Here is a 24,633-nt window from a genome sequence, read left to right as displayed (position 1 = left end):
GGCAGCGCCAGCAGGTCCCAACGAAGGTGGTAGTCACAACGGTCCGCGGCAGCGCCAGCAGGTCCCAACGAGGATGGAGGTTGCAGAAGGCCGCGGCAGCGCCAGCAGGCAGGACGATAGTTCACAAGGCAGGGCTACGGCAGCGCCGGTAGTCCGTCAAGGATGAGTTCTTCTCGGTGTCTCTCGACTCCAGGATACAACTGCCTTCCTGCTCTGGAGCTGCCCTAGTTATAGGTCTGGCGTCCTTTGATGTCCGGACCCTCGCACTTGGAGGTCGGAAGGTCCGGGATGAGGGAGTCCAGACACCCAGCAGGGGGTGGAGCCAGCGCCCGGGGGAGCTGGAGGGCGATCGGCACCTGGCGGGGGAGAACCATCGGCACTTCTTTCTCCCATTGACCTGCCAAGTGGTCCGTTCACCTCCTGGGTGGATGGTGGTGCCGGGATGTCGGGGCCTGGCCAGGCCCAGGGTTAGGGTCGTGGTGCAGTGTCCAAGATGGCGGCTGGTCCGGCCGGGGGAGCCGGCAGTGGTTCGGCCCCATGATACCTGGATGTCCGGGGGCAGGAGTTCCGTCGGGAGACGGGGTGCGGGTTGTTTTCTGTGGGTACACCTGGAGGGCCGGGGCTTGGGCCCTGTCATGCGGGGAGGGAGCAAGCCCTTCATGTGGCCTGTCCAACATGCGTCCCCCCCAGCTGAAGGCGGGGAGAGTCACCCATCTTCTTGGGGACTCTCCTCGTCGAGGCGGAAAAAGCGTGACAGGCCATCTGCGTTGGCGTGGTCTTGGCCCGGTCGATGCTCCACAGTGAAGTCCATCCCCTGCAGGGAGATGGACCAGCGCAATAGTTTAGGGTTTTCCCCCCGCATCTGCATTAGCCACTGCAGGGGTCGATGGTCTGTTTGCACCCGGAAGTGGGTACCGAAGAGATTGGGCCGGAGCTTTTTGAGGGCCCACACCACTGCGAAGGCCTCCCTCTCGATTGTGCTCCAGCGCTGTTCTCGGGCCAGGAGGCGTCTGCTGATAAAGGCCACCGGTTGGTCAAGTCCCTCGGAGTTCAGCTGGGAGAGGACCGCCCCGATGCCATGGTCGGAGGCATCCGTTTGCACAATAAATTCCCGACTGTAATCGGGGGCCTGGAGCACAGGGGCGGTGCACAGGGCGGCTTTCAGGTTCTCGAAGGCCGCTTGACAGTCTGGTGTCCAGTTAATCTTCTTCGGGTGGTGTTTGGATGTGAGTCCCGTGAGGGGCCCCACAATGCTGCCATAGTCCCTCACGAACCGCCGGTAGTAGCCGGTGAGCCCCAAGAAGGCTCGGACCTCTGTCTGCGTGACTGGGGGTTGCCAGGACTGGATGGCAGCGATTTTGAGCTGCAGAGGGGCCACCAGGCCGCTTCCCACCTGGTGTCCGAGGTAGGTCACGGATCCCTGACCAATTTGGCACTTGCCTGCCTTGATTGTGAGGCCGGCCCGCTGGAGGGCCTGCAGGACCTCTCGGAGGTGGTGGAGGTGGTCGGACCAGTGGCGGCTGTACACAGCGATATCGTCCAGGTAGGCGGCGCTGAACTCCTCGAGCCCCGCCAAGACCTGGTTCACTAGTCGCTGAAAAGTAGCTGGGGCATTCTTCATGCCGAAGGGCATGACCTTGAAGTGGTAGTGGCCATCGGGGGTAGAAAAGGCGGACCGTTCTTGGGCCCGGGGTGTGAGACCGATCTGCCAGTAGTCCGCTGTCAGGTCGAGGATGCTGAGGTAGCGGGCAGCCCCCATGCGGTCGATCAATTCATCCGCTCGGGGGATGGGATGAGCGTCGGTCCTGGTGACAGCATTCAAGCCCCGATAGTCGACGCAGAATCGGAGTTCAGGAGTGGTGCCGGGGGCAGCAGCTTTGGGGACCAGCACGACCGGGCTGGCCCAGGGGCTATCCGAGGGCTCGATGACCCCGAGCGTGAGCATCTTGGATACTTCTTCTTGGATACAGGCCCGCACCCGATCTGGTACGCGGTATGCCCGGTGTCTGATAGGGGGACTGTCCCCAGTGTCCACGTCGTGCAAGCACCAGGGGGTGACCCCTGGGGTGAGGGAAAACAAGGTAGCAAACTGCAGCAGGAGGGCCCGGCAGCCTTGGCGCTGCTCTGGGGTGAGGGCATCAGAGAGCCGGACCCCGTCCACGGAACCATCTTTCTCCTGAGTCTTCAGGAGATCAGGGAGAGGCTCTGAGTCTTCTTCCGCCCCACTGTCTGTAGCCATCAGGAGGCTGAGTTCCGAGCGCACAAAGTGGGGCTTGAGTCTGTTAGTGTGGAGGACCCGGAGGGGGTTCCGGGGAGATTCCATATCGATGAGATAGGTGACGGGGCTCTTGCGTTCGACCACTTTGAAGGGCCCCGTCCATTTGTCCTGCAAGGCACACGGTTCGGTGGGGGACATCACCCACACTTGTTGACCAGGTTCGAATTCGACGGAGGAGGCATTTTGATCGTACCATTTTTTCATGTCCTCCTGACTGGCCTCAAGATTTGCTTTTGCCATTTCCCTGAATCGCCTGGTCTGGTTGCGTAGTGTCAGGAGGTACTTGAAGACGTCTGGAGGGGTTTTTAGGGGGGCCATCTCCCAACCTTCTTTGACTAGGCTGAGGGGCCCTCGCACAGGGTGCCCGTACAAGAGTTCGAAAGGGCTAAAGCCGAGGGACTTCTGGGGAACTTCTCGATAGGCGAAGAGGAGGCACGGAAGTAGTACATCCCACTGGCGACGGAGGGGCTCTTCCAACCCCCCAATCATTCCCTTGAGCGTGCGGTTGAATCGTTCAACTAGTCCGTTCCCTTGAGGGTGATAGGGGGTCGTGAATCGGTAGGTGACCCCGCACTGTTGCCAGAGGGACTTCATATATTTCGAAATAAAGTTTGTGCCTCTGTCGCTGACGACTTCTCGGGGGAAGCCCACCCGGGAGAAGATCCCCATTAAGGCCCGGCCGACCACCGGGGCTGTTACAGTTCGCAGGGGCACAGCCTCGGGGTAGCGGGTGGCGTGGTCCACCAGTACCAGGATGAACCGATGTCCTTGTGCTGTACGGGGGTCCAGGGGCCCACAATGTCTATTCCCACCCTCTCGAACGGGGTGTTGACAACTGGGAAGGGTTGCAGAGGTGCTTTGAGTTTGCGTCCGCTCTTCCCGCTGGCCTGGCACGTGGGGCAGGACCGGCAGTGGTTGTTGACGTCGTTCCTCATCTTTGGCCAGAAAAAGTGGGTCACCAGGCGACTGTAGGTTTTGTCCTGGCCCAGGTGTCCAGCCAGAGGGACATCGTGGGCCAAATTTAGCAGGAAGTCTCTAAAACGGAGGGGCACCACCAGTACTCGACTGGCCCCCAACTCCGCGATTCTCTGTTCGCTGTATAACAGGTCGTTGTCCCAATAGACCCAATGGGCTCCGGTGGTGTCCCCGGTGCTCTGGGCGAGGGCTTGCTGGCGGAGTCCCTCGAGGGAGGGACAGGTCTTCTGCTCTTGACGGAACTGTTCCTGGGTGGGCCCCCCTTCTTGACGCCACTGAGCCAGGTCGGGAAGGTCCTGGGGCTGGGCGACCCCGTCGGGGGTTTGCTCTGGGGGGTCGGTACAGTCGGTGTCCTCTACTGGAGCGATCGGGGGAGGAGGTGCAGGCCATTCTGGTTCTTCTGGTCGGGGGATGGCTCGGGCGGCCATGGACCGGGTGGTTACGCACGCCCAGTCCGGGAGGCCCAACATCCCCAGGTGCTCTCTCCTCTCGACGGTGGCCCAGGGGGAACTCTCAAGATCATTCCCCAGGAGACAGTCCACGGGGGCATCATCCCGGACCGTCACCTTCAACATGCCGGAGACTCCTCCCCACTCGAAGGGGACGCAGGCCATCCGACACAGACTCTCTGAATTGTCGGCTGAACGGACGGGGCAGAGAATGTTCGGCAGGATCTGCTCTGGTTTTACCAGGTGACAGCGGACGGCCGTCACACTGGCTCCTGTGTCACGTAGTGCTTCGGCCCGGCGCCCATTAATGTTCACCCACTGGCTATATTTCCTGGTGTTGGCGGGTAGGGGGGCCCGCGGGACCATGTCTTTTCCCCCTAGGCACGCTAGAACCATGGCGGCCGGTTCCCACTCTTGTTGGGCCTGCTCGTATTCTTCTTGTTCTTCGGAGATTTGTTCTCCCCCCAGGGCGGCGGCCGCCACCTGGCGGGGTTTTGGAGTTTGGTTCTGTGGACAGTTCGGGTCATTGGCGTAGTGGCCGACTCTCTGGCATCGATGACACGTGACGTTGGCTCGGAACCCCGGGCGCATCGGGGGGTTGCCCCGGCTGGCCGGGGGCGGGGTGCTGGCAGCGGGAGCGGCCGGGACGGTGTCTCTTCCTCGTCCCTGGCCTCCTCCTCCTCCTCGAGGACGGTGCTGACCCTGGTAGTTCCGGTTCTGCTCGTGTGGCCCTCTCCGGCCCACTCGGGTGCTTTCCCACCGGTCAGCTTCGGCGGCGAGTTGCCGTGGGTCAGTCAATTTACTGTCGAGGAGGTGCTGCCTGAGCTCGACGAAGCAGTTGTTCGAGAGGTGCTCCAAAACCATGAGATTAAAAAGTTGCTTGTAGGTCGTTACGTGGCTTCCCTTGATCCAACCCTCGAAGGCCCGGCTGAAATAGTTGACATATTCCACCCAAGTTGTACCTGTGATCCGGGTGCAGTCGCGAAATCTCTGGCGGTACATTTCGGGTGTGAGCCCATATCGGGTGAGGAGGGCAGCCTTCATGTGGTCATAGGATGACATCTGATGGTCTGGGAGCTGTAGCAGGGCATCGCGGCCTTCGTTGACGAATCTCCCCCATAGGCCGGCTCCCCAGTCACTTCGATCGATCCGGTGGGAGGTCATGGCGATCTCGTAGGCCTTGAACCACTGTTGTATGTCGTCCTCTCGGACATACTCTCGAACGACATCCTTGGGGATGTGGACTTTCTTTTCTGTCGTTCCCGGGGTGCGCGGTCGCTCGTGCACCTCCGGTTCTTTGTTCTGCTTCCGTAGGTCTTTTTCTGCCAGTTTGCGCTCATGTTCGAATGTTAATCTCTTTTCTTCGAGCTCTCTCTGCCTCTGTTTTTCTTCCCGTTCCTCTCGGAGCCGCAGATGTTCTAGGTTCAGTTTTTGCTCGGCTAATTTTAGTTCACCGTCCATTTTGAGCCGTGCCATTTCTAACTCATGTAGTCTGCTTTTTTCTCTTTCTTGGATCTCTTCCTGCGAGAGGCCCGTTCCTCGCTCCTCGGGAGCCGTGGCGTTCCTCTCTGATGCTGCCATGTTTCGGTCTGGGGATCTGGCGACCCCGGTTTCTGCCCACGACTCAATGGCGTGCTTGAAATCGTCCTTGGTACTCAGGCCGGTGGTAGCAATGCCTAGTTCCATGCAGAATTGTTTCAATTCACGATGGCTGTACTCTTCCAATTTCTCCATCTGGAATTTCTCGGTGGATCCGCTCTCTTTGGTTGACATTGTGGTTTTGTCGTGGGGTGAGCTACTCTCTGTACGATTACGCGTTGATTCGGATCGCGCCGCTGGCCACCAATGTTAGACGGACCGGGAGGGTCGGCCGAGGACAAGGGGAGAGGTCTCCGGGGAGAGCCGTCTCCAGCGATCGTACAGACGAGTAACTTCCCCCCCCCACAGATGTACACCACACAAGGATAGGATTTAACATTCTTTATAAGCGATTTCTTAAGGTACGATGGAATGTTACAAGGAGGTCTGGACTCAGGGGTCCCCTCGATTCTAGTCTCTTGGTTTGGGGAGAAGGGTAGCAGGACAGTCTGGTTACCAATCTGGTAGAGGCGCTGATGGATAGCTCACAATCCTCGAGCTCGGTGTTCGGGCTTGGACGGGCCGCGGCAGCGCCAGCAGGTCCCGGTGAAGGTGGTCGTTACACGGTCCGCGGCAGCGCCAGCAGGTCCCGATGAAGGTGGTGGTTCCAACGGGCCGCGGCAGCGCCAGCAGGTCCCAACGAAGGTGGTAGTCACAACGGTCCGCGGCAGCGCCAGCAGGTCCCAACGAGGATGGAGGTTGCAGAAGGCCGCGGCAGCGCCAGCAGGCAGGACGATAGTTCACAAGGCAGGGCTACGGCAGCGCCGGTAGTCCGTCAAGGATGAGTTCTTCTCGGTGTCTCTCGACTCCAGGATACAACTGCCTTCCTGCTCTGGAGCTGCCCTAGTTATAGGTCTGGCGTCCTTTGATGTCCGGACCCTCGCACTTGGAGGTCGGAAGGTCCGGGATGAGGGAGTCCAGACACCCAGCAGGGGGTGGAGCCAGCGCCCGGGGGAGCTGGAGGGCGATCGGCACCTGGCGGGGGAGAACCATCGGCACTTCTTTCTCCCATTGACCTGCCAAGTGGTCCGTTCACCTCCTGGGTGTGTGGTGGTGCCGGGATGTCGGGGCCTGGCCAGGCCCAGGGTTAGGGTCGAGCTGAGGCCAGGCGGCCTCGTGGTGCAGTGTCCAAGATGGCGGCTGGTCCGGCCGGGGGAGCCGGCAGTGGTTCGGCCCCATGATACCTGGATGTCCGGGGGCAGGAGTTCCGTCGGGAGACGGGGTGCGGGTTGTTTTCTGTGGGTACACCTGGAGGGCCGGGGCTTGGGCCCTGTCATGCGGGGAGGGAGCAAGCCCTTCATGTGGCCTGTCCAACAGGACTGGTGAAGCCGCATGGGCTGTTTGCAATATAATGTCCAGATCTCTATAGTTAAAGAAGCCAACTATAGTGGGTCTAGGTGGAGCTCCAGGTTTGGGTCACCCACCTGGCACTCGTTGGGCCCTTTCCACTGCAAAACATTTTGAGAGTCTGCTTGGCTGGAGATGCTGAAGAACCAGGTCTTCCACGAATTGATCCGCCACTGATCCCTCAGCCCGTTTGCAATTCCTATGAATTTGAACGTTATTGCATCATGATCTGCATTCTTGATCTCCAAGTCCAAATTCCACAGAGGAGTTAAGTGTTTGCATGTCTTTCATTTGAGCCTTGAGCTGTGCATTGTCCTGGAGCAGAGTTTTCGTGGAGTCTTCTAATGTCAATACTCTTGCCCCCATAAAAAAAAATTCCCCGGGGAAACTAGGTCCTAACAATTAGTACCTACTGATGACTTTCAATAGGTAATATATATAAGCAAATAGTGACCTTACCCACCCAGACAGGCTCCGACACTGAAGCTATGCAAGGAAGGAAGTTTATTTCATTTATGAGAGGTTGTCGGTAACAAAATTGAAATATTGCTACTACATCTGTTTTTAACAATTCCGTGAGAATTAAATCAATATTGAAGCCAATGTCTGGCTAGCCATAATTAAATCAAAATAAAAACACTTGAGAGCAATTCACAAAATAATACCATACATGAATTAATATATGTTATACATTAACATACATATATAACATCAAATAAGATATTAGTTCCTATAGGGTTTATTTTAAGTACCTGCCTTCATTACTTTCAGTCTGAGGGTGTAGCAATATCAGTGACCGGCCATATATGGTGCTGGACTTACTACTGCTCCTTTTTTGCTGTAGCTTTCCATTAGGAAATGGTGAATAGCAAAAAGTAGTAAAGTTACTCAAAAGTGTAAGTGTAAACCTACACATTTATATTTATTAACTAGAAGTTTGCTTTTGTGAATAGGGCTGTTACGTCTAATACCATTTTCTTGAGGATAACCTTTGTTAAGATAATAGTAACTCATATTTTATTAAGTCTTGTGAAGAATCTGGGTGATATATAAACACCCTAAAGGGTAAAGGAACAACAAAACAAAGTCCTGATCTTAGCACATTTCTTCACATATCAGCCAAGCCCCTTATGAATCAATATTACAGTTGCAAATGTTTATAATACCTTCAAAACAACTAACAAATCACTGTCTACCTTACATCCTAATCCATGCATTGTGTAACAGTTAGAAAATGATTAAAAAGTGTAAACCATGAAGACGTTTACTGAGGCCTAGAGATGTTTACCGTGCTTTCTTTTTGGCAGCCCTTTGCCATTCACATGAAGGTTTGGCTGCCCTGACTGATCTTCCCCAGGCCCTCACAGTGGACACCTGCTGAGATTAATTAGATCAAGAGGAACATGATGGGGGAGAATGGATTGTTTTACTTCCATCCCTAGACATTATATTGGTTTGACTCACAGATACTTGCTGCCGCTTCGGTCTCTAATATATCATTCTTTTCCTATAGCAAAGACACTCAACTTGGGGCAACTAATTTCACATTTTTGTGATAGACGGTGTCATTTTTCAATAAACTCTTCCATTTGCAGGACCATTTCCTATAGACATGGCTCTAGCTCTTTGTGCTGCTCTCCAATCTCTACGCTGCTGATTATGATGTTGCATTGCTGACCGTGCTGTGGAGACAACATGTCCCTCAGTGTGGACACTGATGTAATTGCGGATCTATTTTTGGTTCAGTGAATCTTAAAATGTGAGCATCACCAGACTGCAGGCTGACCTAACCCTGTGGGTTAAGTCTGTCAAGGTCTGAGGCAAAGTATCACTGATTATTCTTTTAGTTCTACCCGTGTGGGCTTTATCCCTACCAAAGGATGAAGCACATGCTCAATTTCAGGCGAGTCTTTAAATGGCAGATCATGTTCAGCTGAGGCTAAGTGGGAAGAATCATCATCTTAAGGCCAGGCTCACCCTGACGTCCTGACATCGAGGGAGTCTCTGTGACTTGGGATACTTCTCCAAAGTCTGTGAAAGATGCAGAAATTGTGATTGTCATGAAGGTGGTGGAGATGGCTGTGATTGTTATAGTGGATATAGGAGTAATCGCACTGGAACAGCTATACCTGTTGTGGTAAATGTTGATGATGAGGCACACAATTAATCTGTATAAGCAAAGACATTTATCTGGTACTTCTTTTAAATCTACGAGGAAGTTGATGACTTGTTGAAGGCAGATCCTCATTAGAGTCTTCATGTGCAGTTTCACCTTTAAAATAATTGCAAAATGCAAAATATTCTCTATAAATGAATCTTTTGTTTCATCATACAAATTAGACTTTTCAGTAATTTAGGCCATTTTCTTTATAGACGTTGCTAGACTTGCAAAAACATATAACCAAAGAAAAAACATTAAACATTCAGTAGTTGCAATGCCTCTGTATGATGTTAAATCACATTTCTAACTTTTGCAACATCTCATTCAGTTGCCTTCTAAATAGCTTGAAGTCATACTCAGTCAGTGGTATCTTTATGAGAAAAATATACTGTAGTGTCTGGGCTCCCCCTTTAATCATGATTAAATTGGCTTATGCCTGTTCGACATGTAAAACCCTTCCTTTTAAATTTTAATAGGTCTTGTAGCCTACAAGGCAGAGTGAATGGTATTTAAAAGTGAGGCATGTAGAAAATGAATATCATAATTTTCCTACAGTGTCAAGGCCCTTTCGCTCAGGCTATTTTCACTGTGACAGGACTAGCTGTCATGTAGAGAAAACCAGAGTTCACATTAAAATAATAATGCTGTATCTTGGAAATGGGTCGCGCTAGAAAAAAAATGAAACCATTATTTTTAATAGTTATTAAAATTCCGATTCAATGGTGAAATTAGATGTTCAATATTAAGGAAAAGTAATGTTTGGATAGTTTCCTTTGCCCAGTCTAGACCTCCTGGACACTAATTTACATTGACTCTCCAGCAACTCTCAGTCTGTACTTGGCCTGAACTAGGTGTGAACAAAGTGTGAAATTCCTCCCAGGAGTTAATTAGTAGGTTGGCCTGAATGGGCAGGGATCTCTGAGCTAAGCATTATATTTAGGGTGAGGGCTGTGGGCATTCTGTGATCAGAAAGGGATCAAACAGGACAAGCAAACAATTCTGAGCACCGATGGTCCGTGCTTTGTTTAACTAGACTTCTGTCTCCTGCTTTGTTGTGGGTTCAAGACGGGGAACAACCTTTACAACGCAACTTTTACAACGCACTACCTTTACAACGCATTTTTTACAACGCATAATCCATTACAACGCATGACATTACAACGCATGACACTACAACGCATTTTTAAAATCTACCTTTACAACGCATTCCATTACAACGCATACTACCATTACAACGCATACCATTACAACGCATAATATTACACTACACTATCCAACACGTACCCCACTGTTGCACCCCCTGGAGTTAGAATAGTAATTTTTACCCCTATACTATCCAACACTTACCCTACTGTTGCACCCCCTGGAGTTAGAATAGTAATTTTTACCCCTATTCTATCCAACACTTACCCTACTGTTGCACCCCCTGGAGTTAGAATAGTAATTTTTACCCCTATACTATCCAACACTTACCCTACTGTTGCACCCCCTGGAGTCAGAATAGTAATTTTTACCCCTATACTATCCAACACTTACCCTACTGTTGCACCCCCTGGAGTCAGAATAGTAATTTTTACCCCTATACTATCCAACACTTACCCTACTGTTGCACCCCCTGGAGTTAGAATAGTAATTTTTACCCCTATACTATCCAACACTTACCCTACTGTTGCACCCCCTGGAGTTAGAATAGTAATTTTTACCCCTATACTATCCAACACTTACCCTACTGTTGCACCCCCTGGAGTTAGAATAGTAATTTTTACCCCTATACTATCCAACACTTACCCTACTGATGCACCCCCTGGAGTTAGAATAGTAATTTTTACCCCTATACTATCCAACACTTACCCCACTGTTGCACCCCCTGGAGTTAGAATATTAATTTTTACCCCTATACTATCCAACACTTACCCTACTGTTGCACCCCCTGGAGTTAGAATAGTAATTTTTACCCCTATACTATCCAACACTTACCCTACTGTTGCACCCCCTGGAGTTAGAAAAGTAACTTTTACCCCTATACTATCTAATACTTACCTTAAATGCAATTTAATATTATGCGTTGTAATGGTATGCGTTGTAAAGGTAGTATGCGTTGTAATGGAAATGCGTTGTAAAGGTAGTTTTTAAAAATGCGTTGTAGTGTCATGCGTTGTAATGTCATGCGTTGTAATGGATTATGCGTTGTAAAAAATGCGTTGTAAGTGCATGCGTTGTAAAAGTGTGCGTTGTAACGTCATACATCCGTTCAAGACTTGCTTCAAACTGGGAGTTAGTGTTAGATGTGGGAATACTGGTTGTTGGACTTGGCCCTTCTGACAAGTTCACCCCTAGAACTTTTTGCATTATCCTAGCCTTTTTCCTATGTTGTACTAGTGGTTTTAGGCCTCTAGGCGCTTTCACACTGTGTCCCAGTGGAAAGTGCGTGCGCTCTGTGCATGTTTTAGTGAGACTGACCTGCCCTCCCATAGGAATGCATGGGGGATCTGAGTGACCGTGTTAAGTCCTGATGTGAGAGGAGTGCAGGGTCAAGTTTGGTATGTGCGAACTCGTGAGATTGAATGCTGCGCGATGATGTGTGCGGCGTTACGGTGTCTGGTGTAGAAGTGCCACTTCTAGAAGCTGGCATGTCTGTGTAATAAATGTGCAGTGACTGTCTGGCTTGCGATTGGCTGGTGTGTCTGGCTCCAGGAGTCAGGATGGGTCTGCCCCGGTGGTGAATGGAGAGATCTGCATGTGATGGCAGGGAGGAGTACACCTGGGACCTGAATAGGGCTGGGCTTTCCCTACACAATGCTGGCTCCACCCTCTGGAGTGCGTCTGATGTCCCTGGCCTGTCCTGTGAATAGGGAGAGGGACTGAGCAAAACAAAGTGCTCAGGAACCAGTTGCATCTGGTTCGCCCCTTCCCTGCACCTTTGGAGACAAAGGATTCTGGGGCAGATTTATGTTTCCTGGCGCATCCCTGCAAATCAGCAAGGATGCGCCAGGAATGATGCGTCACGCAAGTTTACCCTTGCGCCACACATGATGCGCCACATTTACAATGCGGCGCATCATGGCGCAGGAATAAACAGATGCGTGACGCATCCGATGGCGTAAGGTTGGCGCAGTGCTTCAGTTGCGTCGCAAGCGCGACGCAACTCCAGCACTGTTCCAACCTACCCTATCCCTAACATGGTGCGTCAAGCCTTACGCCTGCTTCAAGCAGGCGCAGGGTTTTGGCGCATCAGCGTTGGGAAAGTGACTCAGTCAAATCTTATAGATTTGACTGAGTCACTTTTCAGGGGCGTTCCTGCGACGGAACGCCCCCCCCTCTGTCGACACGCCCACGTGAAACCTGATGCAGGTTTTACGTGGCGCAGGGCTTTACATCGTGACGCATCTCCATAGATGCGTCACGATGTAAATATGGCGCAACGTGGCGCAGGGTTTACAGCGCCACTGCGTCACAAAAGTGACGCAACGGCGGCGTAAAAGTGGCGCATCTCCAACATAGATCTGCCCCTCTGTGTATAAAAGAGGGGCTGTGACCCCATAAAAATGTTCTTGTTCTTGGACTAGAAATGACCAGGGGCATGCTGCTGCTGGGGCCCAGGGGAAGGCTTGCCTCCCTGGGCCCTGCCCAGCCCCTGGATGCCTGATGGACTTCTGGGACCTTTGTGAATTCATTTTTCTTTGCCCTAGGACCTTTTCCTTCTTCTAGCGCCTGGGAGCGATTTTACTTATTTAGCCCTTTATTAGGAAGAGCGCGGAGGCCTTGCTGCGCTACTTCCCAGGAGAGAGAGGGAATCCCCAGCGTAGGGATTCCCCCCCTTGATGCCGATTTAGCGGGTGCCCACCCCGCGTTATTACCGCTTCATCTTTATTTAAGGTTGCGGGTGCCCACCCCGCTTTTGATGCCTTGCCGTGGTGACTCTTGGAAAGCGGCGGGTGCTCACCCCGCACTCTTCGCTGTTCCACGGGTGCCCACCCCGCTGTTATGCGCCAAATACTTTTGTTCCCAATGCGGGTGCCCACCCCGCGTTTCACCGCTACGGCCCGGGAGAAGAGGAGCGCCGGAAACAGAAGTCCAGCCCTCTGCCTGGTTGTGGGCGGGGCCAGCAACGCGAGCCGGAGCCTCGCGGGCTCCATTTGCGCCTCCCCCTACTCGGGAGAAGCTACGCAGAGCCTCGCGGGCTCTTCCCTGTAAAACCCGGTTGCCGGTGTGCAGGGCTCTCATAGTGAGGAGAGAGCCCCGTGGATTCCCTGCGCCAGCCGGAGATAAGACCCGGTCCCCAGGTAGCGGGACCGGGTGAGAAGAAGGCCGGAGTCTTGGTGAAGAGTCTCAGCGAGCCCGGTAAGTGGGGGCGCCGTGTTGTTGGTGCCCCTCGAGGCACCATGCCATTCCATAGTCTCTGAGCGGCCCGTCTTGCAGCGGGCCGCTCCAACGTGAGCCAGTGCGCTCCAACGAGGGGGCCAGTGTTTCCAGTGGCGCCGCCGTAGTGGACCACTGTACCAGCAGGGGCAATGTTACTGTAAAGAGCCCCAACAGGGCCCAGAGGGCACCAATGTGCCAGGGCCCCTTTCGTCCTTCCCCTCCACAGTACTGGGGGACATGTTGTGTTTAGAGCCTAGGTGGCTCCAACGTTTTGGCAGATTGTGTCAAGGACCATTTGAGAGCCCATGCCTCATCGTTGGCCTTCCACAGCTGCGCAGAACTTAGTGCCAGTTGCAGCATTTAGGCCATGTGCTTGTCCCCAGCTGCCCAGCAAGTAGTGGGCAGCTGCTACGTTTAGGTTCTGGCGCAACCTGGACCCTAATGTGATTTAGGTGTTATTGTGATTTATATACTAATGCGTTGGGTGTTAGGAAATGTACTGTGTGTAGTATGTTTTGCGCACCCTGTGTTTTATACCTCTAGATATGATTTCTGCATAGGAGGTTGTTTTACCTGTTTAGGTTGATGTTAGGGAGATAATACTTCCCTGTGTGATGTACGCCCCTAGTGTAATTATACTTAAGAGGTAGGGTCTAATGCGTTAGACTTGTGAGAGATTGCATGATGTGTTTATGCCCCTGTGATAATGCTGAGGTCATTATTGCGCCAGTAGTTACTGGTTGTGCTCTACAGTGATAATTTGTGTTACAGTTGGTAGATGTCCTACATTTACAATTGGTGATTTGTGCTAATTCTGACAGTGGTCCATGTGGCCCTGTCTTGTGTAAATAGTCCCCTGTAAAATTCTGCCCAGTGCCAGTTGGCACAGTGTAAATTATGTGATTATCATCTAATGTGTTTATTATAATACAAAGGCTATTTTTTAAATAAACCTTGTGTGGAGTTTCTTTTGTGGTGGGCCTAGGGTGTTGTTGCTGTGTGCGCGCGCAAACGCTTTACACATTGCCTCCTGGATAAGCCTGACTGCTCGTGCCAAGCTACCAAGGGGGTGAACAAGGGTTATCTTTGGTGTGTAACTCCCCAGCCCTGACTTAGAGTGGTGGTTTCTGCCTGGCTTTGGCGCAAGCCCTAGCCAACCAGAAATCCCATTACTAACATTGGTGATCAGCGGTGGGATTAGGACTGGCGTTTGCGCAGTACCACAGCGTCAGCTGGCTGCACTACAAAACTCTGCATTTTAGATAGTCACATGGAAAGGGATTATTGTTCTAAGGTTGTTTTAAGGGTCATTTCTGTGGAAATGTGTTTCTTGTGCATTGTGAGTTGAGTGTCCTGCCAAGGACAGAAACCAGAAGCTGGAGGAGGTAACTGCCCCTGTGCTGTTTGCTATTTCTTGAGTTGGCCTACAGTGGGGACTTAATTGGTATGGAGTCACTAGCTCGGCAGGGTAGATCATCCCCTAAGTGCAGTGTGTTTTCTGGATTCACCAGTAAGGGTGGGATCCAGTGGTGGCAGCAGATGTGTGTCCAGTGCATGTATTCCCATTCCCAGTTCCCGGGGTAATGGTACCTGTTACGAGGCACTCACCTGTGCTCCAGATTGTTTCACCTTGATGATGATGTGAGGAAAGGTCCCCAATCCCTCTAGAAACTAGCAGCGTGATACCAAGATATAACTTAGGATCAGTCCGGTAGTCTCAGGGGGGAAAAGGGGTTGGGATGACAAGAGAAGAGAAACAAGAAGATTCCAGCGGTCTTCTTTTAGGGGGACCAGGGTTTCAGGGGGCTTGAGTATTCACAGGATACAATAAACAGGAATGTAGCTGGATAGTGGCAGAGTTTTCTACTAGACTCCTAAGTACAAAACACAGAAGATAAACAATGTGTATATCTGTGAGGCAGCATCTTCTTACAGTTATCATAAACTTGTAACCAAAAGTCTCCAATAATTCTTACCTACAGACTACGTAGGTTTCAACAGAATGTTGGGTTGATCTAACAATCTACTTGTCGATTTATGCAATCTGCAATAAACAATACAATCATTAACATACTGTCAAATAAGTTTAACAATCATGATAGCATTCAGTTATGTTCATCAGCATAGGTACCACAATCTTCTTTGTTTTATAAATGTCAATAGTTTCTGGGTACTACGGGAAAACTCGCCGTAACACTTGAGATGAAGTGTTTTCCTTCTGTCCAAGAAATATAGTTCGGATAATTTGCGCAGTTCAAAGAGCAATGTTCCAAGTTCTAAAAACAATGTTCCAAGTTCTAATGTAAGCAGACTCACCGTGGGATAGTTGTCTTCCAAAAAATACCTTAAAGCATGTTTTCTCTGTGCGCTTCTTTTCAGGGAACACGACACGGAAGAAGACGTCGGACCGGAGACTCAGCCCGGAACCAGGAAGCCAGGAAATTGCTGATGCAAGGCTGTCAAGCAGGAGATGCCGATCGGAAAAGCTGGAGCCAGGTAAGTGTGTTGAAGCAACCAGGCCAAGCACTGAATAGTGAAGAGGAGTAGTTTAAATAGGCTCCTAAGCAGGTGCTGGGTGTGGTCCTGGGTGTGGCCCAACTGTCTTTCAGGCCCAGGGTTTGTGGCAAACTGGGTGTGGCTTTCAACTGTCTTTCAGGCCCAGGGATTACAGGGTGTGGTCCTGGGTGTGGCCCAACTGTCTTTCAGGCCCAAGGTTTGCACAGAATAACTATACATTATTCTATTACTTATGGCATGATAGAGCCACAGTTTAAGAACATGACATAATACATGAACATAATTTACAGTAAACACATATATGAACAGGATGGTATTCCATGATTTGAAATGGAAGAAATCCATACATTAACAGGATGCCTTCTACAAGATACCAGTGTTATATTACCATTTACTCTGTTTCTGCTGATATGTGTTCAAATCAAGGTGGACAGGGAAGGAGACGTGCATGGGACAATGCACCTGTAACAGTTCCCCCCCGCAAAGGCCGCCTAACTGGACGTGGTTTATCAGGATGGAGGGCATGAAACCGTCTGATTAATCTCTCAGCATGTACATGAGAAGCGGGTTCCCATGATCGTTCAGAGACATCATAACCCTTCCAATCAATAAGATAATGTAACTTTCCCTGTATTCTTTTTGAATCAAGGATACACCGAATCTCAAATTCTGGATGATTATTTATGATAATTGGAGGTGGAGGGGTATCTTTCCTTGTTAAGGGATGGTGTTGTTTCACTAGGGACACATGAAAAGTGGGATGAATTGTGAGATCATCTGGTAACTGTAATTGTATGGTGACTGGGTTTATAACCTGCTTCACTGGGAATGGTCCAATAAATCTGTGCTGTAATTTTCTAGGACCTTCTAACTGTATATTTCGCGTGGACAACCAGACTAGGTCTCCTACTTTGTACACAGGCTTGGGTGACCTATGTTTATCTGCTTGGACTTTGGACTGTATTTTATGCTTAGCAAGACATAATTTAGCTTTCTCCTGCATGGTATGTAGTTGAGCGAGACGCTCTGAGACTGATGGTAGAGTTATTGTGGATGGCAAAGATAAGGTAGGAAGAGACCATGGATGCTGACCAGTTAAAAAATAAAATGGTGAACACCCTAGTGCAGAATGAATACTATTATTGTATGCAAACTCTGCTAATGGGAGGGCTTCTTCCCAACTTGACGTCAGAGTAGATGTTAAACAACGTAAACTTTGCTCCAAGTACTGATTAACTTTTTCAGTCTGTCCATCGGTTTGTGGATGAAAAGCAGAACTTAATGCCACATCAATTCCTAATTGAGAACACAGGGTTTTCAAGAATTTGGAGTTAAACTGGGGGCCTCGATCGGATATAATTTTACTGGGCAGACCATGCAACCTTACCACGTGATTTAGGAAAATAGTACTAAATTCCACGGCTGTGGGTAATTTAGCGAGTGGAACAAAATGACTCATTTTGGATAGTAAGTCTACAATTACCAGGATGGTTGTGCATTTATTTACTTTGGGTAGGTCAGTGACAAAATCCACGCTAATAGTGTGCCAGGGTACCGGTGGAATGGGTAAGGGATGTAGCAAACCCGCAGGTGCAATATGTTGGGTTTTATTTCGAGCACAGGTTGGACATGATTTGACAAATTCGCGGACATCATCTTGAATGTTTTCCCACCAAAAGTTTCTTGTGCATAACTCCAACGTCTTGTGTGAACCTGGATGTCCTGCTAAACCTGAATCATGGTGCCAGGCAATGATTTGTTGTCTCAATTCTTTTAATGGAATAAACAAACTTATTATTATGAAATAGATAGCCATTTGTTTTGGAATTCCTGGTGTTTTGTAACCATTTTTGTGTATCAATTGTTTGAGATGCTGTCCTAATGTCTTGAAAGAATGAATCAACCTGAGTCAGGGCAACTATCTTGTTTTTGGGTATGATGCTAGGTACCGTGGTGGAATTTCCTTTATTTTCTTTTTCACTAATTCTGGACAGCGTGTCAGATAGCAATTGTTGTTTACCAGGACGATAGGTCATAATAAAATCATACTCACTAAAGAATAGTAACCATCTCATCTGTCTGGGAGTTAGGGCCTTAACAGACGTAAAAAATTGGAGATTCTTATGATCTGTGAAGATGGTTATTGTATGTTTGGCTCCTAGAAGATGATGTCTCCATTCAGTGAAAACAGCCTTAATAGCTAACAGTTCGCGCTCTGCTATTGTATAATTTTGTTCTGCCTGTAATAATTTTCTGGAGTAGTATGCTATTGGATGTAGGTGTCCTGTGTTAGGATTCTTTTGTAACAGAATTCCTCCTAAAGCAGTCTGGGAAGCATCCGCTTCCACAAAGAATGGATGATGAGGATCTGGATGACACAGAATAGGGGCTGAGGTGAATGCTTGTTTTAATTTTTTAAAGCAGTTTCAGCATTGTCAGTCCAGCAAAACGTTTTTCCTTTTTTCAATAACTGGGTTATAGGTGAGACAATTTCAGAAAATTGGGCAATAAACCGTCTGTAAAAGTTTGCAAAACCATCCCCTAAATCTTTTATTGATTTAGGGGATGGCCAATTAAGAATTGCGTCTACCTTTTTTGGATCCATAGTGATCCCTTCAGGGGACAAGAAATAACCCAAAAATTCTAATGTGTTGGTGTGAAATGTGGATTTTTCTAATTTAGCATATAGAGAATGTTCATGCAGTCTTTGTAAGATGGTGTGCACATGTTGGATGTGTTCTTCTTCATTCTTAGAGTAAATTAAAATATCATCTATATTGACGATGGCGCAGACATCCAGAAAATCATGTAGCACTTCATTAATAAAATATTGGAATGCCGCCAGAGCATTACACAATCCGAACGGCATTACAGTGTACTCGAAAAGTCCTAATTTTGTGCGGAAGGCGGTTTTCCACTCGTCGCCTTGTTTGACGCGGATGAGGTGATAGGTCCCCCGCAAGTCCAATTTAGTATAAATGGTGGACCCCTTGACTTGGTTTAACAATACAGGGCTCAGGGGCAAGGGATAACGATTTTTTATCGTAGCCTTATTTACTGCGCGGTAATCAATACATGCGCGGAGATCTCCAGATTTTTTTGCCACGAAAAAGAGTGGTGATGAGACAGGTGATGTGGAGTGTCTAATAAAACCTAGTTGCAACAATTCGTCTAAATATTTTTTAAGATATTGCGTCTCAGGGTCAGTTAGGGCGTATATCCGACTACAAGGCAAAACTGCCCCTGGCACTAGATCTATTCTGCAATCATACACCCTGTGGGGTGGCAATTGCGTGGCCTGAACTGGGTCGAATACTGCAGAGAAATCTCTATACTGTTCTGGTAGAGTACTAATTTGTTCCTGCGTGGAAGCACAATATAATGGATGGATGGGGTCTTGTGTCTCTTTATAACAATGTGTTCTACAGAAAGCGGAATCCAAAGTTACAGTCCTTTGGATCCAATCAATCTTTGGATTGTGCAATTCTAACCAAGGAATTCCTAGAATGACTCCAAATGTAGGGGTGTCAATAAGGTCAAACGTGGTTTGCTCAGTATGACCATTTTCTCCAACAAGTACAAAAGGCGGAGTATGGAAACTAATCAAACAAGAGGACAAGGCAGAGCCATCAACTGCCCTTACAGGCTCTGGTTCTGCTTTTGGAATGAATTGGATGCCACATTTTTTGGCCAGGGCTATGTCAAAAAAGTTCCCTGTAGCACCAGAATCAATTAAAATAGACAAACTATACCTGGTCAGAAATAATAACAGTAAGTCGTAAAGTCATATGGCGAGGGACACGATTAATGGTATTTGTAGCATATTGAGAGATCTTGATGTCATCACTTCCCAAAGGAGCGATCTCTACATCCTTTGAGACATTTAGTTTTCCGACTCAATGGAATTTGGAAGTGAACTAGCTATCGCTTTTTTCTTTTGGGGTTTTATTGGGCACTCTCGAGCAAAGTGCCCTGGTTTGCCACAATAAAGACAAAGATTTCCTTTTCTTCGTCTATCTTTCTCTTCTGCAGTCAATGGGCCTTTAAGACCTCCTATTTGCATGGGTTCTGATTTGCCGTCAACATCTTTTTTCTCAGGCTTGATTGAAAAGATTCTTGTGTCAAATCGGGGTTTGTCGTGTTTTCTTTCTCCAAGTCTGTGATCTAACTTTACCACCAAATCCGAGAATTCAGAGTAATCATCAGGTAAGTTTAAAATATGGGCTAAAGAGTCTTTTAGATCGTCTCTTAAACCTCTATAAAAAAGAGAAATACGTTTCTCTTCAGGCCAATGAGTTTCAGATAAGAGGCGATTAAAGGAGGTCATGTAAGTAATGAGGTCCTTAGAACCCTATCTCAGATTTAAAAGTTTGTTGTCACTAGCATGTATGAACGTATGAAGTGCAAAGAGGCGGGACATGGCATCTTTAAACCGAGTGTAGTTGTGTAAAAGGGGATCATCATTTTCTATTAAGGGTATTGTCCAATTTGTGGCTACACCACCTAGGTAAGAAATAATGAATGCTATTTTAGCAGTATCAGACGGGAAAACCTGCGGCTTACATAAGAAATGCAACTGACACTGACTCATGAATGAAGCAAACTGGGAAGTTTCACCTGAAAAACGCTCAGGGTTAGCCAGGGGAACTGGACTTGGTGTAACCACTGTTACCTGGATATTTTGATCAGGACGTTGAGGACTAAAACCTATTGCTGCTACAGGACTTTGACCAAATCTAGTTGGCGCTATGAATGGGCCAGGGTCGGTCTCTTCGGGTTCTCTCCATTGTGTGAAGCTTGCTCTACTTAATAATTCCTCTCTCAGTGTATGATTTTCCTGTTTTATTTGCTGCATTTCTTCTTGTAATTTTCTAATGATGCCTGCTAACTGTGCTGTTTGATCTGGGACTTCCATACTGAATCGTTGTCAAGATGAAACAATTGGTGGGCTTGGCCTTCTGTTACGAGGCACTCACCTGTGCTCCAGATTGTTTCACCTTGATGATGATGTGAGGACAGGTCCCCAATCCCTCTAGAAACTAGCAGCGTGATACCAAGATATAACTTAGGATCAGTCCGGTAGTCTCAGGGGGGAAAAGGGGTTGGGATGACAAGAGAAGAGAAACAAGAAAATTCCAGCGGTCTTCTTTTAGGGGGACCAGGGTTTCAGGGGGCTTGAGTATTCACAGGATACAATAAACAGGAATGTAGCTGGATAGTGGCTTGAGTTTTCTACTAGACTCCTAAGTACAAAACACAGAAGATAAACAATGTGTATATCTGTGAGGCAGTATCTTCTTACAGTTATCATAAACTTGTAACCAAAAGTCTCCAATAATTCTTACCTACAGACTACGTAGGTTTCAACAGAATTTTGGGTTGATCTAACAATCTACTTGTCGATTTATGCAATCTGCAATAAACAGTACAATCATTAACATACTGTCAAATAAGTTTAACAATCATGATAGCATTTAGTTATGTTCATCAGCATAGGTACCTGAATCCTTATATGCCCAGCTTAGGATCAGATGCCTTGAGTGCACAGAAGTTCAAATGCTGCCAAAACAACCTTCTGCCATAAAGGAACAAAATACTGCATACAAAATAATAGTAGTCAAAACCACATCTGTGCTGTTGTGATTCTTAAGGCTAACTTTGCTTTGCGATAACTATTTTCACACTTTTAAAAAGGCACAATCTTCTTTGTTTTATAAATGTCAATAGTTTCTGTGTACTACGGGAAAACTCGCCGTAACACTTGAGATGAAGTGTTTTCCTTCTGTCCAAGAAATATAGTTCAGATAATTTGCGCAGTTCAAAGAGCAATGTTCCAAGTTCTAAAAACAATGTTCCAAGTTCTAATGTAAGCAGACTCACCGTGGGATAGTTGTCTTCCAAAAAATACCTTAAAGCATGTTTTCTCTGTGCGCTTCTTTTCAGGGAACACGACACGGAAGAAGACGTCGGACCGGAGACTCAGCCCGGAACCAGGAATCCAGGAAATTGCTGATGCAAGGCTGTCAAGCAGGAGATGCCGATCGGAAAAGCTGGAGCCAGGTAAGTGTGTTGAAACAACGAGGCCAAGCACTGAATAGTGAAGAGGAGTGGTTTAAATAGGCTCCTAAGCAGGTGCTGGCTGTGGTCCTGGGTGTGGCCCAACTGTCTTTCAGGCCCAGGGTTTGTGGCAAACTGGGTGTGGCTTTCAACTGTCTTTCAGGCCCAGGGATTACTGGGTGTGGTCCTGGGTGGGGCCCAACTGTCTTTCAGGCCCAAGGTTTGCACAGAATAACTACACATTATTCTATTACTTATGGCATGATAGAGCCACAGTTTAAGAACATGACATAATACATGAACATAATTTACAGTAAACACATATATGAACAGGATGGTATTCCATGATTTGAAATGGAAGAAATCCATACATTAACAGGATGCCTTCTACAAGATACCAGTGTTATATTACCATTTACTCTGTTTCTGCTGATATGTGTTCAAATCAAGGTGGACAGGGAAGGAGACGTGCATGGGACAATGCACCTGTAACAGTACCTGTGTCACGTGGTGCTCAGGTTGAGAAATCAGGGGCGGTAGAATCTGTCTTACCAGTCTGGGGTTGTGTGTGTGGATGAATGAATGGTGTGTTGCACCGGACAGGTGAGCGTGAGTTCTCTGAGATAAGGAGCTTGCTGAATACTTTGGTGTGAGTTCTCTGAAATAAGGAGCTTGCTGGTTTATTGGGTGTGAGTTCACTGAAATAGGGAGCTTGCATTGGGGAGTGATTCCAAAAGTAGTGGCTGAGGTATCTTCCAGCCCAGCGTTGTGGAAGAGGTTCAGAGTAGCCCAGCTAGGTATCGGTGTAGGGGCTCACGTCCTGACTCTGCGGAGAAGGAGTGGGTGGGACTGCGTGTCTCCAGGTGCCCGAAACCCAGTCTCAGGGTCTGGATGGTTTCTTTAGGGAACATCAGGTCGGGGGCCTCGGCTGTACCAATAGGTCATTTGAGGAGGATCTCCCAGTGTCTAGAGGACGTGGAGTGTCTGTAAGCAGAGCTCCAGTAGTTCTGGTATCTGGCGGTACCGTTCCAGTTGGGAGGGTGCGGAAGTCCAGAGGGAGGGGTGAGAGGGGGAGGGAGTCCCCAGTGGGAACCAGTAGGTCAGGGACCAGCCGGGAGGGCTGAGTCGCCACTGAGTGACCATGGTGTCGCCACTTCTGTCCTGGGGGGTCTGCACGCACTGTCAGATGGACAGGAGGTCGTGAGATCAGCGCCAGGCAGACTGTCACACGACCCATTACTTATGTGCCACCCTCGGTAAGTCCAGGTTTGCCAGGCATCTGACCAAAGGGTACGTCCCTAGGTTGGGGAGCCAGTAGTCGGTGTTTCCGGATCTGGACGTCAGGGGGCTGTAATCAGTGTCCTGGCCGGTTTGCTTTCTAGGGGTACCACTCCAGTTAGGAGGGTGCGGAACTCTGGAAGGGGGTGCAGAGGGAGGACGGCCTCGCCTCTGACCCCGGTGCATCCGGTGAATGTGGATCCCAGGTGGTAGACCAGTTGATGGAGAGAGGTCCTGAACTGGTGGGAGAGTTGTTTTCTGGAGGGTGCTTCCCTGGGAGGGTGCGGAACACCAGAAGTAGAGGTAGGGTGGGGCATTCTTGCCCGTGACCTCTGGTCAGCCTGAGGGTGCGGACCCTAGGTTGAAGGATCACTAAGAGGGAGAGTGGAGAATGGCTTGTATGCCAGGGGTTACTACCCCCCACTCTGGGTTTGGCAAGGACCAGTGGTATATGGGTGGCCTAGGGCCTGGTCCTGGCCATGGACAACTAGGTAGTACCAGTGGGGTAGCCTAGTTGGGCCTGAGGTTTTTTTCGGTTGATTTTTTTTCAGATGGAACCACGTTGATTCAGAATGGCGTAGAACCGGAGGGTGTCCCTGCAGTGCGGGCCTGCGTCCGTGTTCTATCGCCCCAAGCAGGGAAGACCATCACGGTGGTGATTGGTCTGCCCTGCGTTTTGGCTGGAAGGGGGTGGTATTGGACTTGGCCCTTCAGGCAAGTTCACCCCTAGAACTTTTTGCATTATCCTAGCCTTTTTCCTATGTTGTACAAGTGGTTTTAGGCCTCTAGGCGCTTTCACACTGTGTCCCAGTGGAAAGTGCGTGCGCTCTGTGTATGTTTTAGTGAGACTGACCTGCCCTCCCATAGGAATGCATGGGGGATCTGAGTGACCGTGTTAAGTCCTGATGTGAGAGGAGTGCAGGGTCGAGTTTGGTATGTGCGAACTCATGAGATTGAATGCTGCGTGATGATGTGTGCGGCGTTACGGTGTCTGGAGTAGAAGTGCCACTTCTAGAAGCTGGCATGTCTGTGTAATAAATGTGCAGTGACTGTCTGGCTTGCGATTGGCTGGTGTGTCTGGCTCCAGGAGTCAGGATGGGTCTGCCCCGGTGGTGAATGGAGAGATCTGCATGTGATGGCAGGGAGGAGTACAGGGCTGGGCTTTCCCTACACAATGCTGGCTCCACCCCCTGGAGTGCGTCTGATGTCCCTGGCCTGTCCTGTGAATAGGGAGAGGGGCTGAGCAAAACAAAGTGCTCAGGAACCAGTTGCATCTGGTTCGCCCCTTCTCTGCACCTTTGGAGACAAAGGATTCTGTGTATAAAAGAGGGGCTGTGACCCCATGAAAATGTTCTTGTTCTTGGACTAGAAATGACCAGGGGCATGCTGCTGCTGGGGCCCAGGGGAAGACTTGCCTTCCTGGGCCCTGCCCAGCCCCTGGATGCCTGATGGACTTCTGGGACCTTTGTGGATTCATTTTTCTTTGCCCCAGGACCTTTTCCTTCTTCTAGCTCCTGGGAGCGCTTTTACTTATTTAGCCCTTTATTAGGAAGAGCGCGGAGGCCTCGCTG

The 24,633-nt window shown here is 49.1% G+C and overlaps 1 protein-coding gene across 2 annotated transcripts in view; it reads left to right on the top strand.

Annotated features, from left to right (window-relative positions):
* LOC146809901 (uncharacterized) overlaps positions 1 to 24,633 on the top strand; it is a 153,271-nt gene that overhangs the window by 45,838 nt on the left and 82,800 nt on the right. For both annotated transcript variants that reach the window (XM_085614395.1, XM_085614396.1), the window contains exons 4-5: positions 15,590 to 15,706; positions 21,671 to 21,787. In XM_085614395.1, coding sequence (XP_085470521.1) covers positions 15,590 to 15,706; positions 21,671 to 21,787 — 234 coding nt within the window. The remainder of the gene's footprint in view (positions 1 to 15,589; positions 15,707 to 21,670; positions 21,788 to 24,633) is intronic.

The sequence above is a fragment of the Triturus cristatus genome, chromosome 7 (genome assembly GCF_964204655.1).
Source record: "Triturus cristatus chromosome 7, aTriCri1.1, whole genome shotgun sequence".
NCBI classification, from domain to species: domain Eukaryota; kingdom Metazoa; phylum Chordata; class Amphibia; order Caudata; family Salamandridae; genus Triturus; species Triturus cristatus.
Note: the sequence above shows the minus strand (reverse complement) of the source record. Positions and strands in the feature narration are given on the sequence as shown.